Source organism: Ochotona princeps, chromosome 2 (assembly GCF_030435755.1).
Source record: "Ochotona princeps isolate mOchPri1 chromosome 2, mOchPri1.hap1, whole genome shotgun sequence".
Taxonomy (NCBI): domain Eukaryota; kingdom Metazoa; phylum Chordata; class Mammalia; order Lagomorpha; family Ochotonidae; genus Ochotona; species Ochotona princeps.
Window position 1 is genome coordinate 9845813 of NC_080833.1, and position 15979 is coordinate 9861791.

At 45.6% G+C, this 15979-nt stretch overlaps 1 protein-coding gene across 3 annotated transcripts in view; it reads left to right on the top strand.

The window, feature by feature from the left end:
* Positions 1 to 15979, top strand: part of SPEN (spen family transcriptional repressor) — a 79588-nt gene that overhangs the window by 6655 nt on the left and 56954 nt on the right. For 2 of the 3 annotated variants that reach the window (XM_004592340.2, XM_058675650.1), the window contains exon 2: positions 13496 to 13816. In XM_004592340.2, the coding sequence (XP_004592397.2) occupies positions 13496 to 13816 (321 nt within the window). The other variant, XM_058675653.1, reaches the window with a different exon arrangement.

Consider the following 15979-nt stretch of genomic DNA (forward strand, 5'->3'; position numbering starts at 1 on the left):
TGCCAAATTGTCACTGTGAGTCCTGCTACATTTGCTGCACACAGGCAAGAACTAAAGTGCTTAGACTCATCTTCTCCAGTTTTTTCATTGAGGTTTAATCCAGGGCTTATTTATTTTATTTTGGTATCCAGATCATCCTAGACTTGATCAATGGGAACTCTTTAAGCTACCTGCTATGTCCTTGAGGTATCTCCCCATCATTTCAAATATTTCTTAATTCATGCATAATAAAACTCACTTTGCATTTTACCTGTCCCAGTTGTGGAATCAGTAATTTTTCCAAGAAACCCAAGTGTGAGTATTATGAGCAGGTCCTGTTCATAAGAAACCTACCCTCTGTATGAACAAAATCTTTCCACAATGTCAGGCTTTAGTAATGAATCAGAGTATTTAGGTCTGAGCTACGTGGACTTCTATAGGTATGCAATCACATCAGGTATTCCCCATTGGTGAGGTCAAATTGGTAAGGCCATGGCAGTCTCCAGTACACATGAGCTGTATAATTGTTTTTTTTTAAAGATTTATTCATTTTTATTGGAAAGTCAGATATACACAGAGGAGGAGAGACAGAGAGGAAGATCTTCCGTCCAATGATTCACTCCCCAAGTGAGCCGCAACGGCCGGTGCGCGCCAGTCCGAAGCAGGGAACCTGGAACCTCTTCCGGATCTCCCAAGCGGGTGCAGTGTCCCAAAGCATTGGGCCGTCCTCAACTGCTCTCCCAGGCCACAAGCAGGGAGCTGGATGGGAAGTGGAGCTGCCGGGATTAGAACCGGCGCCCATATGGGATCCCAGTGTGTTCAAGGCGAGGACTTTAGCCGCTAGGCCACACCGCCGGGTCCGAGCTGTATAATTTTTAAGAAGTCTTTTGAATTTATTTGAAGGGCAGGGTTATAGAGGTGGAACAATCCTTTATCCACTAGTTCATTGCCCAATTAGCTGCAGTTGCCAGTGCTGGTCCAAACCAAGCCAGGAGCCCCTGAACTCCATGCAGGTTCCCCACACAGGTGGCAGGAGTGCAGTTACTTGGGCGTCTTTCACCACTGCTTTCCCTGATGTGGTAGCAGGGAGCTGGGTCATGCATAAGTGGGGCATCTGGGACTTAAACTGGTACCCATGGGGGATGCTGGCATTACAGGTATTGGTCCAACTCACTGTCCCACAACATTGGCCCTCATATACATATTAATTAGCATATGTCATGTTACTTAATAGATACAACATAGTAAGAAGAAAATAAGGTTAATGGACACATAGCTCCAAGAGAGGCTGTCTTTGGAAACTTGCGAATGTTGGTCCCCCCTTGGTGAGGAGGTCAGTGCTGAGTCATGCAGAGGATTTTGGTGAACAATCCCTGGGTGTCCTTAGGAGCAGCATTTCACCTGTGTGGTGGCATGTCTGGTCTGCAGGACCAGTTTTTGTTTCTGTTCTTTGTTTTTTTGGGAAGAGATCTGCCTTCTTGCTTCACGTGAATGCCTCCAATAGCCAGGGCTGGGGCAGTCGGAAGTTACGAGCTGGGAAACTTAAGTCTGCTTTTGGGTGACAGGGACCCAAGTACTTGAGCCCTGAATACTGGCGCACATTATTAGGTAGCTAGAATAAGGAGCAGAGCTGAGACTGACCCAAGGTGTTTGGCTATGGGATACAGGCATCCCAAGCAGCTCCTCGTACAGAAGATGGCTGTCCCGCAGGTCATCCCTTTGTCCTGGTTCGAGGTGTGGTTGGCCATGCCTTACCTTCCACTGATATTTACCTTTGGGTGTGGTGTGGTTGTACTCTCCTGGATGCTGGTAAACAAGTTTTACTTTTTAGTTTTTAAATGTTTATTGGAAAGTCAGATTCACAGAGAGAAGAGACAGAGAAAGATCTTCCATTTGAGAGTTCACTCCCCAAGTGGCTCAAATGGCCAGAACTGACCTGATCCAAAGACAGGAGCCAGGGTCTTCTTCCAGGTCTCCCGCACTGGTACAGGGTCCCAAGGACTTGGGCCACCTCTACTGCTTTCCCAGGCCACAGGCAGGGAGCTGGATTGGAAATGGACTAACCAGGGCACAAAGATTTAGCCACTAGGTTATTGTGCTGGGCCTGACAAATATGTTTTAAATTTTATGGCCTGGCATCTGGCCTAGTGGCTAAAGTCCTCGCCTTGTACACACAAGGATCCCGTATGGGCGCCGGTTCTAATCCCGGCAGCTCCACTTCCCATCCAGCTCCCTGCTTGTGGCCTGGGAAAGCAGGGTCTCCCATGTAGGTGTTGGGGCCCAAGGCCTTGGGTTGTCTTCTGCTGATTTCCCAGACACATTCGCAGGGAGCTGGATTGGAAGTGGAGCAGCCGGGACTGAAACTGGCACCCACATGGAATACTGGCATCCCATGCAGACTTCGCCCCCTACATTTCGATGCTGGCTCCCTCGTACCCTCAGTTCTTCATGCCTTTACCTAATTGTGGAGTTTTGTGTTCAGTGTAGCTGATACTGCAACTGCTCCCTCTGTCCACTGCCGTCTCCGGACGCGTTGTCTCTGCTGGTTCTGCGTGGCTTCCCTGGCCTCTGCATGGAACGGAATAAGGAGAGTGGCAAGGAGAGGAAAAGACAGTGGGGCTGGGAGTGACTTGCATATTTTTATCCTCTTTTTTTCTCTTAATAGGAGACAAATTGTGAATGTTTTGCTTCTGTTGTGTTGTAACCTCTGTGGCATAAGCTTCATCACTGAATGAGTCTGAACTTTATCATATGCTGAGTCATGCAGAAGTAGTAATGAGAAATGAGTTCATTTCTCAGGAATAATGTTAGGAATCATTGCTTCATTTATTTGGGTGTCAACCTCTCAAGTTACGTGGTGTTTCAGCAAACATTTCTGTAGCCCTTCTTGCCCCAAAGCCTGATTGATCTGAACCTACCTCTTCTCTCACTGCTCTTGGCTGCCTGTCTGAGGAGTTCTTTAATGAATTAAGATCCTTACACATTGGCATAAGCCCAAGAAATCTAGAGTTTGTTATTTGATGTACATCTCAGACATAATTTCTAAATAAAAAGTTTTTTAATCTATCTGAAAGAATGATAGAGGTTGGAGTGGTGAGGGGAGATAGTCTCCGTCTGCTGGTTCACGCTTACATTCCCGCAGCAGACAGGGTGGGCCGGCCAGAGCCAGGAGTGTAGAACCCAGTCAGATTTCCCGTGTGGGTGACACATACCCAACTCTCGGGCCATCCCCAGAGGCTTCTCAGAGGATGCATTAACAGGAAGCTGGATCTGAAGTGGAAGAGCTGGAATTCGGATCAGACCCAGTTACTTTGATAAGGCATGTGGCCATCTCAAGTTTTAATTTTATTATTTTTGTTTTAAAGATTTATTTTTATTACAAAGTCAAATATACAGAAATAAGGAGAGACAGAGAGGAAGATCTTCTGTCTGGTGACTCATTCCCCAAGTGACCACAATGGCCGGTGCTGCGCCAATCCGAAGCCAGGAGCCTGGAGCCGCTTCCAGGTCTCCCATGCAGGTGCAGGGTCCCAAGGCTTTGGGCCGTCCTTGACTGTTTTCCCAGGCCACAAGCAGGGAGCTGGATGGGAAGTGGGGCAGTGGGTATTAGAACTGGCGCCCATATGAGATCCCGGTACATGCAAGGTGACGACTTTAGCTGATAGGCTACCATGCTGGGCCTAGAACCATTAACTTTTAATTTTTGTCAATGTTAGCAATTTAAAATTTTTAATTTTTAATTGTTTTAAAAAAGATTTATTAATTTTTATTGTAAAGTTAGATGCACAGAGGAAAGACAGAGAGGAAGACCTTCCATCTGTTGGTTCACTCCCCCAAATGGCTGCAATGTCTGGAGTTAAGCCCATCTGATGCCAGGAGCTTTCTCTGAGTCTGTCATGTGGGTGCAGGGTCCCAAGGCTCTGGGCTGTCCTCCACTTCTTTCCCAGGCCACAAGTAAGGAGCTGGATGGGAAGCGGGGCCACCTGGAAATGAACTGGCACCCATATGGGATTCCAGTACATGCAAGGCGAGGACTTTAACCACTGAGCTATTGCGCCAGACCCTAAACTTTTTTTTTAGGTTTATTTATTTGAAGGCAGAGTTGCATACAGAGATAGGAAGAGACAGAGGTCTTCCATCTGTTGGATTATTCCCCAAATGGCTGCATTGGCCTGAGTTGGGCTAATCTGAAGCCAGGAGCCAGGAGCTTCCTTCATGTCTGTCATGTTGGGTGGCAGGGGTCCAGCGTTTTGGACCATCCTCTGCTGCTTCTCAGCCACATTAACAGGGAACTGAGTGCGAAGAAGAGCAGTTGGAACTCAACTGGCATTGCAGGTTGTGGCTTTATTTGCTAAGCCATAATGCTGGCCCCAGTTATTTAATTTTGTTTGACTTGCTGTATAATTAATTTGTTTACTTACTGTTTGAAAAGCGGAGTGACTGAGAAGTAGAGGTAGGCACAGAGGGAGAATTTCACCTGCTGTCCACGAAGTCCCCATAGTCAGCCTGGGCTCTGCCCAAGAGCCCAGCATTCAGGTCTCCATGCAGGTCTCCCTTGTGGTGACGGGCCACGCAACTGTAGCGTCTTGTGCTGCCTCCCAGGCGCATTAGTAGGAAGCTCCACTGCTGCTGGGGTTGGGACTGGATCTCAGGCACTCTGAAATGGTTTATGCTACAGCATGACCCTGCTGTGCCATAGTGCCGACCCCACCAAGTATTTTAGTATCGTCTGTTATGTTAATAAGCAATAGCCTTGGGCCCGGCGGCGTGGCCTAGCAGCTAAGGTCCTCACCTTGAACGCCCTGGGATCCCATATGGGCGCCGGTTCTAATCCCGGCAGCTCTACTTCCCATCCAGCTCCCTGCCTGTGGCCTGGGAAGGCAGTCGAGGACGGCCCAATGCATTGGGACACTGCACCCGCTTGGGAGACCTGGAAGAGGTTCCAGGTTCCTGGCTTCGGATTGGCGCGCACCGGCCCTTTGCGGCTCACTTGGGGAGTGAATCATCAGACGGAAGATCTTCCTCTCTGTCTCTCCTCCTCTCTGTATATCTGACTTTGTAATAGAATAAATAAATCTTTAAAAAAAAAAAAAGAAGCAATAGCCTTGACTAGTGTTAGAACTGAAACGTGTACACTTTAAAATGGTTAGAAAAAGAACTGTTTTTAAATGTTTCCTCATAATAGTTAAAAAATTGAGTTGTGATAATATAGAGAAAATATGGCCAACTCTTAATTTAGATGTTATTATTTTTCTTGAAATTCTGCCTTATGGCTTAATTGAAAAATTCCCAGTTACTGAAATAGAAATAAAAGGTGTGACGAGGAAAACCAGTGTTTGGTCTAAATAGAAGATCAAGGGGTTGATTCATAAGATTTTCTTTTCTGGGGCTCGGCAGTGTGGCCTAGTGGCTAAGGTCCTCGCCTTGATCCCATATGGCCGCTGGTTCTAATCCCGGCAGCTCCACTTCCTCTCTATCTCTCCTCCTCTCAGTATATCTGACTTTGTAATAAAAATAAAATAAATCTTTAAAAAAAATAATAATAATAAAAAAAAAGATTTTCTTTTCTGTAAAAATGTAATGTGTTAACATTACTGCATTATCTTGTGGTTATAATTTATAACTTTAGAGCCAGGAGCCAAGAACTCAGTGTGGGTTTCCTGGTGGATGGTAGGGAGCCCGCCTCTTGAGCCATTATTCCTGCCTCACAGGTGTGCATTGGCAGAAAGTTGGAATTGGAAGTGAAGCTCAGTCTCCCAAGGTATTCCAGTTTGGCATGTGGATGCTAGAGACCAGGTCTTAATGGCTGTGCTGTAGCTCCCCCTTTCAGATATAAACCTCTTTATTTTTCCTTCTCTTTTTAAAAATATTTATTTATTTGAAAGGCAGAGGGAGAGGGAGGAAAAGGGAAGGGAGAGAGAGAGAGATCCCCCCAAAGTGCTGGCTGGCTTGGTAAATGAGTGCAGTTGTTGGTGCTGAGCCTGTCAAAGCCAGGAGCCAGGAGCTTTTAACGTGTCTCCCATGTGGTGGCACAGGCCCAGGCACTTGGGCCATCTTCTGCTTTCTTGGGTATATTAGCAGGGAGCTGGATTGGAAGTGTAGCAACCAGGACATAAAGGGGTGCCTCGGCGGGGTGCCAGTGTCTTGGGCAGTGACTTAACTTGGTATGCCGTACATAGCACCTGCCTCGAGCTGCTGTCTGTTAGCTGAGGGAGTTGGTAGGGTCTAAAAGGTGAATGTTACCTTCATTGTGAGGTATAGTTTGAGTGTCTTGTGTCACAGGACTCCAGCAGGACTTGTGTGAAGATGTATGTGGCAATCCCTTGCTGTTGTTTACTGGTAGATCCATTGCAGAAGCTGGAATTAAAGTTAAATGCATCTTTTTAAAAAAAGGTTTATTTAGGGCTGGCACTGTGATATAGCAGCTTAAGCTACCACCAGCAATGCCAGCATCTCATAAAAACAGTTTTAGAATAGAAGGGACTTTTTTTTTTCATCAGAAAACTGAAAATTTTTAAAATATTGATTTGTTTTTATTGGAAAGGTAGATTTTACAGAGAGAGGCAGGGAAAGAGCTTCCTCCTGCTGGTTCACTCCCCAAATGGCCACACTGGCCGGAACTGAGCCGATCTGAAGCTGGAAGCTGGTGCCAGGAGCCAGGAGCTAGGAGCTTCTTGTGGGTCTCACGTTGGTGCAGGGAGCTGGAAGGAAAGTGGGGCAGTATGGCTATGAGCTGGTGACCATATGAGATGCCTGTGCTTGCAGATGCAGGATTAGCCAGTAAGCCATTGCATTGGTTCCAGAAAACTGAAGATTTCGAATGGATTCCCAGCAACCAAGGATCTTTTTTGCTACTGATATGTAGCAACTGCTTAAGAAAGTTTTTTTTTTTTAAGGTCTATAATTTCGAAGTCATAGTTACAGAGAGAGAGAGAGAGAGAGAGCCAGGGAGAGAGAGCTTTTGTTTGCTAGTTTACTCCTCAGGTGGCCACAGTAACTGAGGCTGCACCAGGCTAAGGCCAGGAGCCAGGAGCTTCTTCCAGGTCTCCCACATGTGCGGCAGGGACCTCAGTGAGCCATCTTGTACAGCTTGTCCCAGGCCATTAGCAGCAAGCTGGATTGGAAGTGGAGCAGCGGTGACATGAACTGGCAGCCACATGAGGATTTAGCATCTTGGAGATGGGGGTTTACCTACTATGCTACAATGCCAAACTGATAGTATTTTTTTTTTTGATAGTACCCTTTAAAACCATATAATTAGTAACTCAGCTTTTCTCAAAGCCTCGAGCTTTTTCTCCAGTATAGCACATTACTTTCATATATAAAATACTAGATTACTAATATACTGAATGTACTTTCCTCAGGGAACTTCTAGGGACTCTCAGTGCTTATTATATCCATTGTCAGATGTTTAAAGCAAACACTCAGGAAGAGCCTGCCATTATTTTGATTAGTTTCTCATTCTTTGTTGAAAACTTAAGAGAACACGATGTGCTCTCTGTGCCCCTGGGTCCTGCATCCAGCTAAGGGCAAGGGAGCAACATCCTGGGGTTCGCCGTGCTGGAAGGCGGTGTGTGTACAGCTATCAAGCTGCTTCAGATCCAGCCTCCTGCTAATGAATATTGCAGAAGACACAGATAATGGCTCAACTCCTTGGGTGCCTGTGATGCATTTGAGAAATTTAGATGGGTTTTTGAACTTCTGGCTTCAGCCTGTCCCAGTCACTGCTGTTTGTGTATTAGGGGAGTGAGCCAGTATGTAGAAGGTCTTTCCATGTGTCTCACTGTTACTTTGTCTTTGAAGTGTAAAAAAAAAATAACAATAATTTCTAAAAGTCTGGAAAAATGCATTTATGTTGATATGTATAGTTTTTTTGCTTGTTTATTTTCTAAGTGATACAGTACTTATATAGTATTTATATTACATTAGATATTATTTCTTAGAGTCGATTTGAAGTACACGGGAAGATGATGTGCATAGGATATAGGCAAATACTGTGCCATTTTATGAAAGAAATTTGAGCATCCTTGGATCTTGGATTTTAGCATCAGTGTCCTACAGATCTCAACAAATGTTTGTATAGTGTATGAGGGAGAATATTGTAAATGTTGATCAAATGTTTTTAGAGACCAATTTTCAAAAACTTTTTTTTAAAGATTTATTTTTATTGGAAAAACAGGTCAAATTTACAGAGAGAAGGAAAGACAGAAAGATCTATCCACTGGTTCACTTCCTAACTGGCTGCAGCTGAGCTAATCCCAGGCCAGGAACCAGGAGCTTATTCTAGGTCTTCCATGTGGGTACAGGGTCTCAAGGCTTTGGACCTTCCTCTACTGCTTTCCCAGGCCGCAAGCGGGGAGCTGGATGGGAAGCAGAGCAACCAGACCACGAATTGATGGGATCTTGGCGCATGCAAGATGAGGATTTAGCCATTGAACCATTGTGCCAGGCCTGAGACTAATTATTAAAAAAAATTTTTTTTTAATTGAAGCGGTGATGGAGAGAGACATAGAGAAAGATGTATCTATTAGTTTACTTGCCAAATGTCTGCGAAAGTTAGGACTAGGTCGAGCCAAAGCCAGGAACCCAGGACTCCATTTAGGTCTTCATGTGAATTGTGTCACTTGGGCCAGCATCTGCTTGCTTTGCTAGGTGTGTTAGCAGGAAGCTGGATCAGAAGCAGAGATGAGACTGACATGGTTATGGGGTTTTGGCATCTCAGGCTTTGGCTTAACATTCTATGCTACCATCTCTGCCCTGGTAGGTTTTCTTTTTTTTTGTTTTTAACTGTAGGACTTAGAAATTTAAAAATTTTTGGGGGGGCAAGTGTGGTGACACAGCTGGCTAATTTCTTCACTGTTGTGCTGGGATCACATGGATGCTGGTTTGTGTCCTGGCTACTCCATAACAAGCCTGTTCTCTGCTTGTTGCCTAGGAAAACATTGGAGGACGGCTCAGGTCCTTGGGACCCTGCACACGTGAGAGACCCTGAAGAGGCTTCTGGCTCTCAGCGTCAGATCAGCTCAGCTCAGCTCTGGCCATTGCGGCCATGTGGGGAATGAACCAGTGGATAGACCCCCCCCCTCTTTTTTAAAGATTTATTTTTATTAGAAAGTCATATATACAGAGAGGGGGGAGAGACTGAGGAACATCTTCCATCTGTTGATTTATTCCAAGGCAACCGCAGTGGCTGAACTTGAGCCTATCTGAAGCCAGGAGCCTGGAGTCTCTTCCAAGTCTCCCATGTGGGTACAGGTTCCCAAGGCTTTGGGCTGTGCTTTCCCAGGCCACAAGCCTCATATGAGGTGATCCTAGACCTGATTCTTGTGTGTGCTTGCTACTACAGGATCCGGCATAGTCTGTTGCTCCAGTCAGCCTTTGCACATGCTGGTGGTTGCATTTCCCGGGTCAGTTCTGGCTCAAGTTCTGTCTTCTCTGTAAACCAATGCAGCGGTGTTGGAATCCAGCCCGAGCCTGCCCGCACATAAACTAGAGCTACAGCCTAGTTGGAGTGACCCGCAATAACCCCACCAGGCCCATCCCCCTGCACTGTTTCCCGTGCTTGCTAGTGTGTACAGCAGACTGATCCAGTCTGTCCCACATCGCATTCAACTCTTACACATGTCAGTGGGCATCGAGTCTTAGTTCAGCCTAACCGTTTCCACTATTCAGTCCACACTGGTGCCCGCGGGTGCCGCTCTCTTTAGCCATGCCTGCCTCTAGTCCTGCTTCTTGTGCTCACCAGTTGGAATGGCAACTCAAGAGGGAGGTGCCCACTGTTTCCCTACTGGGCTGGCCCATTCCTTGATCTTGTTCTTTCCAGGTGGTTCTGCAGGTCAACTTGACAGAATTAGCTCCCAGTACCAGCATCTGCCAGCTGATGCTGTGGCAAAGCTCAACCAACCCACACCCACTCTGGGTTATGAATGTGCCCAGCCTGGCTTTCCCCTGATCCAGCTCACATGAGGCCAACAGGTGTTGTAGCCCTATCCAGCCTGGTTGCCCCCATCCCAACTCTCACACTCACCAGTGTGAGTAGTGGTCCAGCAGGGAGCCTCATGCAGCCGCCCTGCCGTGTTCGCCCCCTCCCCTCCAGTCCCCTGAGTCTCGTGTAACTGATTAAATGCTGTGGCCCAGTCTGGCATGGCCTGCTTCACCTTGGCATTTGCCAGAGGATGCAGTAGCCTGACCAGGCCCAGCCCACCCCCAATTCCAGCTCAGCTGGTGGGGGCTACAGCCTAGCCCAGCCCAGCCACTCCCAGTCCTGGCCCTCATGTAAACTGGCTTGTGTTGTGGTCCAACCCGGCCTGACCCACACTCCGTTCTGGTGCTCAGATTTTACAGTGGGTAGTATGAACTGGCCCAGCCTGATTTACCTCTGACCTGAGCCAAGTGTATGCTGTTTGGTACCATTACGTGGCTTGGTCTGGGCTACTTCCTGTTGTGGTTCTTGCGCTAACCTGCAGGGACTGTGTCCCGACAGAGGAGTTCCCCAAGCTCCTCTATCACAGCTTACCTCAATGCCAGATCTCGTGTCCATTGGTGGGTCCATGGGCCAGCCCTATTTAGTTTACCTCCTGCCCTAGGAGTGACAGTGGCCTTTGCTGATTGGCCTTCACCTGTTCTGGTTCTTACTGTTGGGTGCGACATCCCAGCCAAGCCTGATCCACACCCCGACAACTCACATATGGTTCAGTAGGGGTAGAGACCTAGCCCAGCCTGTCCGACATCCACCTTGGTTGTCACGAGCACCAGTGGGTGCTGGAGTTTAGCCCAGTCTGGCGCATCCCGTACCTAATCCACAGTTGTGCTGAGAGAAACTGCAGTCATGTCGTGACCAGATAGCAGCCCCAACTTCTGCCTTCGTACTCACCAGTGGGAACCACAACCTAGCCAGGGTGTCCCCTTAGCTACCAACCAGGCCTATTCCCAGCCATAGATCTTGCCTGTGCCAGTGGTTGCTCTGATTCAGTTTGGCATAGCCCCTCGCCTGTCTTGGCCTTTGCTTTTGGAAGCTATAGCCCTGTGCTCACCAATGGGAGCTATAACCCACTAGGGGAGTTTCCCAGGTGCCCCTATTCAGCCAACTCCCAGACCTAGATCTCATGCATGCCAGTGGGTCTAGGTCCTTGCCTGGCATAGCCTGCCCCTCCATCCTGGCCTCTGTTTGAGTTGGTGAATGTTGTGGCCTGGCCCACTCTATACCCTGTTTTAGGATGCACATGTGTATATGTAGCCTGGACCTACCCAGCCTATTCTCGGCTCTAGTACCCTTGAGTGTTGGCAGGTTCCATAGTCACACCAGCTTAGCCCCTCACCTCTCCAACTCTTAAGCTAACCAGCGAGTCTTGTATTTCCACATGGTTGGACCCAGCTATCCCCCACAGAATCTACCCCCAGACATGGTTCTCTTGCATGCTGGTTAGTGTCATGTCCCAACCTAATGTGACCCGTCCCCTGTTCTGACAGTCAGGTACTGGGATCTTGCCTTACCAGGCCCTGACCCTAGCTTTTGTATGAGCTGGCGTGTGGTGGTCAGCCAGGTTTCATGCTTAACAAGCCCATCTCAGGACTCCCATGTGTGCTGGTGCATGAGTCTGACCCATAGAGATCTTCCAGTCTTTCTCCTTCCAAACCACCAAGTTTCAGCTCCCTTGCTTACATGCATGTACAGTGGCCCTGTGGTTGGGAGTCCCTTATCCATGGATGTTCCTAGGCAGTAATTCACCCCCCAAATCCCCAGAGCTCGTTGCTGGGAGGCCAGTGGGCTTCACCTGGCGCAGTTGGCGCCCTGGCTGCCTGAGCCAAGATGGCACCAGCTGCTTTTAAGCAGCCAGCACTCACTGTCAATTTTCAGCTTGGAAGGCTAAGTTGTGCACCCTCCTACCAGCTAAAAGCGGCTGGTAGGGTAGTAGGTCTCATTCGGGTGCCCAGCCTGAACCAAGATGGCGCCAGCTGGTTTTACTTTTTTTTTTTTTTTTAAAGAGGAGAGATTGAGTGATCTTCTGTTTTTTTAAATGGCTGCAAAGGCCTGGGGCTGAGTCGAGTTGAAGTTAGGCACCTGGATCTCCAGTGGGATCTCCCATGAGGTTGGCAGGAAATCAGATACTTAGAACATCATTCACTTCTTTACCCAAGTGTGTTAACCATGGAGCTGGATTCAAAATGGAGGAGCTGGGTCTCAAACCAGCACCCTGTATGGGATGTCGGTAGTACAAACAGCAACTTAATACTGGCCCAAAATTTACGGATTTTGAGTGTGCAAATCAGTGGTTTAAAGTAGGTTTTTTGGGCCCAGCATTGTAGCTCTGTGGCTAAAGTCCTCGCCTTGCACACACCAGGATCCCATATGGGCGCTGGTTCTAATCCCGGCAGCTCCACTTCCCATCCAGCTCCCTGCTTGTGGCCTGGGAAAGCAGTTGAGGACGGCCCAAAGCCTTGGGACCCTGCACCTACATGGGAGACCTGGAAGAAGCTCCTGGCTCCCGGCTCCGGATTGGCTCAGCTCCGGCTGTTGCATCTACTTGGGGGTGAACTATCGGACGGAAGATCTTCCTCTCTGTCTCTCCTCCGTCTGTGTATCTGACTTTGCAGTAAAAAACAAAACAATCTTTAAAAAAGATAAAGTAGATTTGTTAATGATTTGTAACCATTATCATTCTTTTCAAAATGTTTAGCCATCCATATGGAAACTGTCTTCCTTCTCCCAATCCCTGTCTTCCTTCTCTCAGTTCTTACTATTGTTAGCATCTCTTTCCTTGAATTTAGCTTTTCTAGACTCTTCTTGCAGTAGAATCATAGATTTTTTTTCCTTGCATGTCTAGCTTATATCACTTAGCATAGTGTTTTTGAAATAAAACTGGATCATAATAAGATATTTCAGAAGATTTATTTATTTGAAAAAGTTTTATATCTGAGATGTAGATTTTAACAGTTTTTAACATATTAGGAAAATAGCAAAACCATTTAAGAGTATTTGTTTTCATCTCCTTGCAAAGCAGAGCAGTAGACACCCCTACCTGTCCCTTGTGGTTGCTGCTTTGCTCCGCAGATGCCCACAGTAGCCAGGCCTGTGCCAGGCTGAAGCCATAAGCTGGGAGACTATAACCAGGTCTCCTGTGAGGAGAGGCAGGGACCCAAACACCTGAACCATTAACAGTTGCGTCCCAGGGCGCACCTGGCTGGGAGCTGAAACTGGGAACAGAGCAGGCATTCAAACTCGGGCAGTCTGTCAACCATGGACCAAATGTGTAATTCCCTAAAAAGTTGGAGAGATTCATTTCACTGACGTATTCTAGAAAGGTTAAGGGTAGATTGATAAATTTTATTTATTTAAGAAATGACAGTGATATAATTGGTGCCAATAGTTACCCTAGAGAAAAAAATATAAGTGTGAAAGAGAGCAATTTTATACTTCACTGTGTATAAATATTGTGAATTATTAAAAATATCATTCTAAAAACTTTTTTGAAAAATTACTGATATACAACAATAATTTTTACTTTATTTTTTCCAGATATGGCCGTGTGGAAAGTGTCAAAATTCTCCCCAAGAGGGGATCTGAAGGAGGAGTGGCTGCCTTTGTGGATTTTGTGGACATCAAAAGTGCACAGAAAGCTCACAACTCGGTCAACAAAATGGGAGACAGAGACCTACGCACGGATTATAATGAACCAGGCACCATTCCAAGTGCTGCTCGGGGATTGGATGATACAGTTTCCATAGCATCTCGTAGTAGAGAGGTTTCTGGGTTCAGAGGAGGTGGTGGAGGGCCTGCTTATGGCCCCCCACCGTCACTTCATGCACGAGAAGGACGTTATGAGCGGAGACTTGATGGGTAAGTTCCAAGGTTTCTGTAGGCAGGTATTTTGTATTTGATATGGTGAGAAACACAAACTCGTATTTAGGGGCCCCAGTTGGATTTAAAGTTTGGGCATTCTCAATGTTTCCTATTTTGGGTTGGAAACAGAAGTGATCTCTGTCTCACTGGCTGGTGTCTTATGGAATCGTAGAGGATATTTCCTGCAGCTGATTGGATATCTACTCTTGAGATGTGAAGTGGTGGAAGATTTCCTGTGGCAGCATCATTTTTGGAGTTACCCGTCTTCTAGAAGTATCCCTTCTCTTGGATATTAAGGCGTTCCTTGGATATATCCTTTCTACCTGATGGAGCTATTTGGCTACAACTTTTTGGTTGTACTATTTGGAATATTTCTGGAATATTACAGCCTATGGATGATCTTAGAAGTTGATGTCTGCTTCTTCATTTCACCACGTGATATCTACAAGTGAATTGGATTGTCACAAAAGAATGAAACAGACCATAGTGATTCAACCATTTGGATTCTACAATGATTTATCATGGAAATGTGTATATACTTGGATGAAGAAGAGAGAAGGCGATGCTTGAGTTTTCCATTTTGGATCTACACGATTTCTGTGTTGGAATTATACTCCTTGATGGAATTGGGGGAAATTGACGTGCTGAACGTTCCCAAAACCTGGAATATAGCTGTTCTGTTCTAATTGCTGGAATGTATGGGATGCTGTCAAGACTCCATTAGCCCAGGGGAAGAGGATTATTCTCACTTCTTAAGCCAGTTGCTGCCCACTTAAAAGTACTGTAGTTTGGGACACATGGTGACGATCAGTTGTGGATACAGCAATCAAAACTGAGCTGGATGACTACAAAAGAAAGCAGTTGGCGAGCTACCATGCCTTATTTGTTGGGATTGCAGGATATTTCCTCGTCTGCCAGCTGCCTGATTCACACTTAGGACTGGAGATGTTTATGAATGTGGATCAATTTATAATTGTCTACTTTCTCAAGAAAGAAGTCTGGGGGTTTGAGAGTTTGTCTGGGACTCCTTGCTTCCAGTGGAATTATTTTGTCTGGTCACTAAGATTTTTTTTCTTGTGGTTCATCTAAATATCATTTGACACCCTTGCCCATTAAGAAGGTGGATTACCCCCCTAAGAGGGGCCAAAATTGGGGAAGTTATGTTCACAATTCTCTCCCTAGCTTTAATTGGGATTATAGGTCGTGTTTCCACACTTGGAAAAGGTTGGTATGTCCTGACCTGTGTCTATTAGCCCCTCTCCTAACCCAGTCAAACTTTCTTTTCTCACTAACTCTAGAAGTATTTAGTACTAATAGATGAATCAAAGAATAGCCAATAGATTCCAGCTCTGCTAGCTCTTGTGCCTGCCTTCTGTATTCTTCCTAATAGATAATAAGAACTTTGCATATTGATAAAATATTAGCTGTAACAGTAATTCTAGAACTTTGTCTATTGCTTTTGTTATAGCATTAATAATGGCTTTAATTAACATTTGATAGGATGCTTAATGAAGTATTTATGAAATTTTCTCTTAAATCTGAATGGAAACTCCTGTTAAGCAATGAAATATCCCCATTTCAGGAAAGTAGAAATAAAAATGAAGAAAGTTGTTATTTAGTATTTAGTGACAAAGATTGACTTTTGCCAGTTGCTTTTCATTATGGCAACAAGAACCAAGAAAAAAAATAGCCTAGGGAGGTAGGGTTATGAAATGGTATATAAAAATGAATGTGGAGCGATCTGGGATCTGGCCATCTATTGGGCACATAATTTTAATTGTTAAGATTTTGCCAAGTAATTCTTCATTGGAGAGATTCTAATATCTTACTTTTCATGATTCATTAATCCTTTTAATAGATTAATACAGAGATGAGGTTGGAAAGAAATTAAGGCAAAGTGATTTTTTAGGAATTTAGGAGCTGAGTTCTAGTTCCCAAAGAGCACTTAGGATTTCTTTATAGGATTAGAATTCATTTTTAATATTGACACATAACTGCAAGTCTGTCAAGTACTTCTTGCATTTTCAGGTTGATATGTGTATCTTACTAAATATATATTTTCATTAAACGAAGTTATTCATAATAGTATGTGCATGAAGAAATTAGATCATAGAATAAACATTTAAGAATTATTTTGAATTTTATAGCATAAGGAGATAG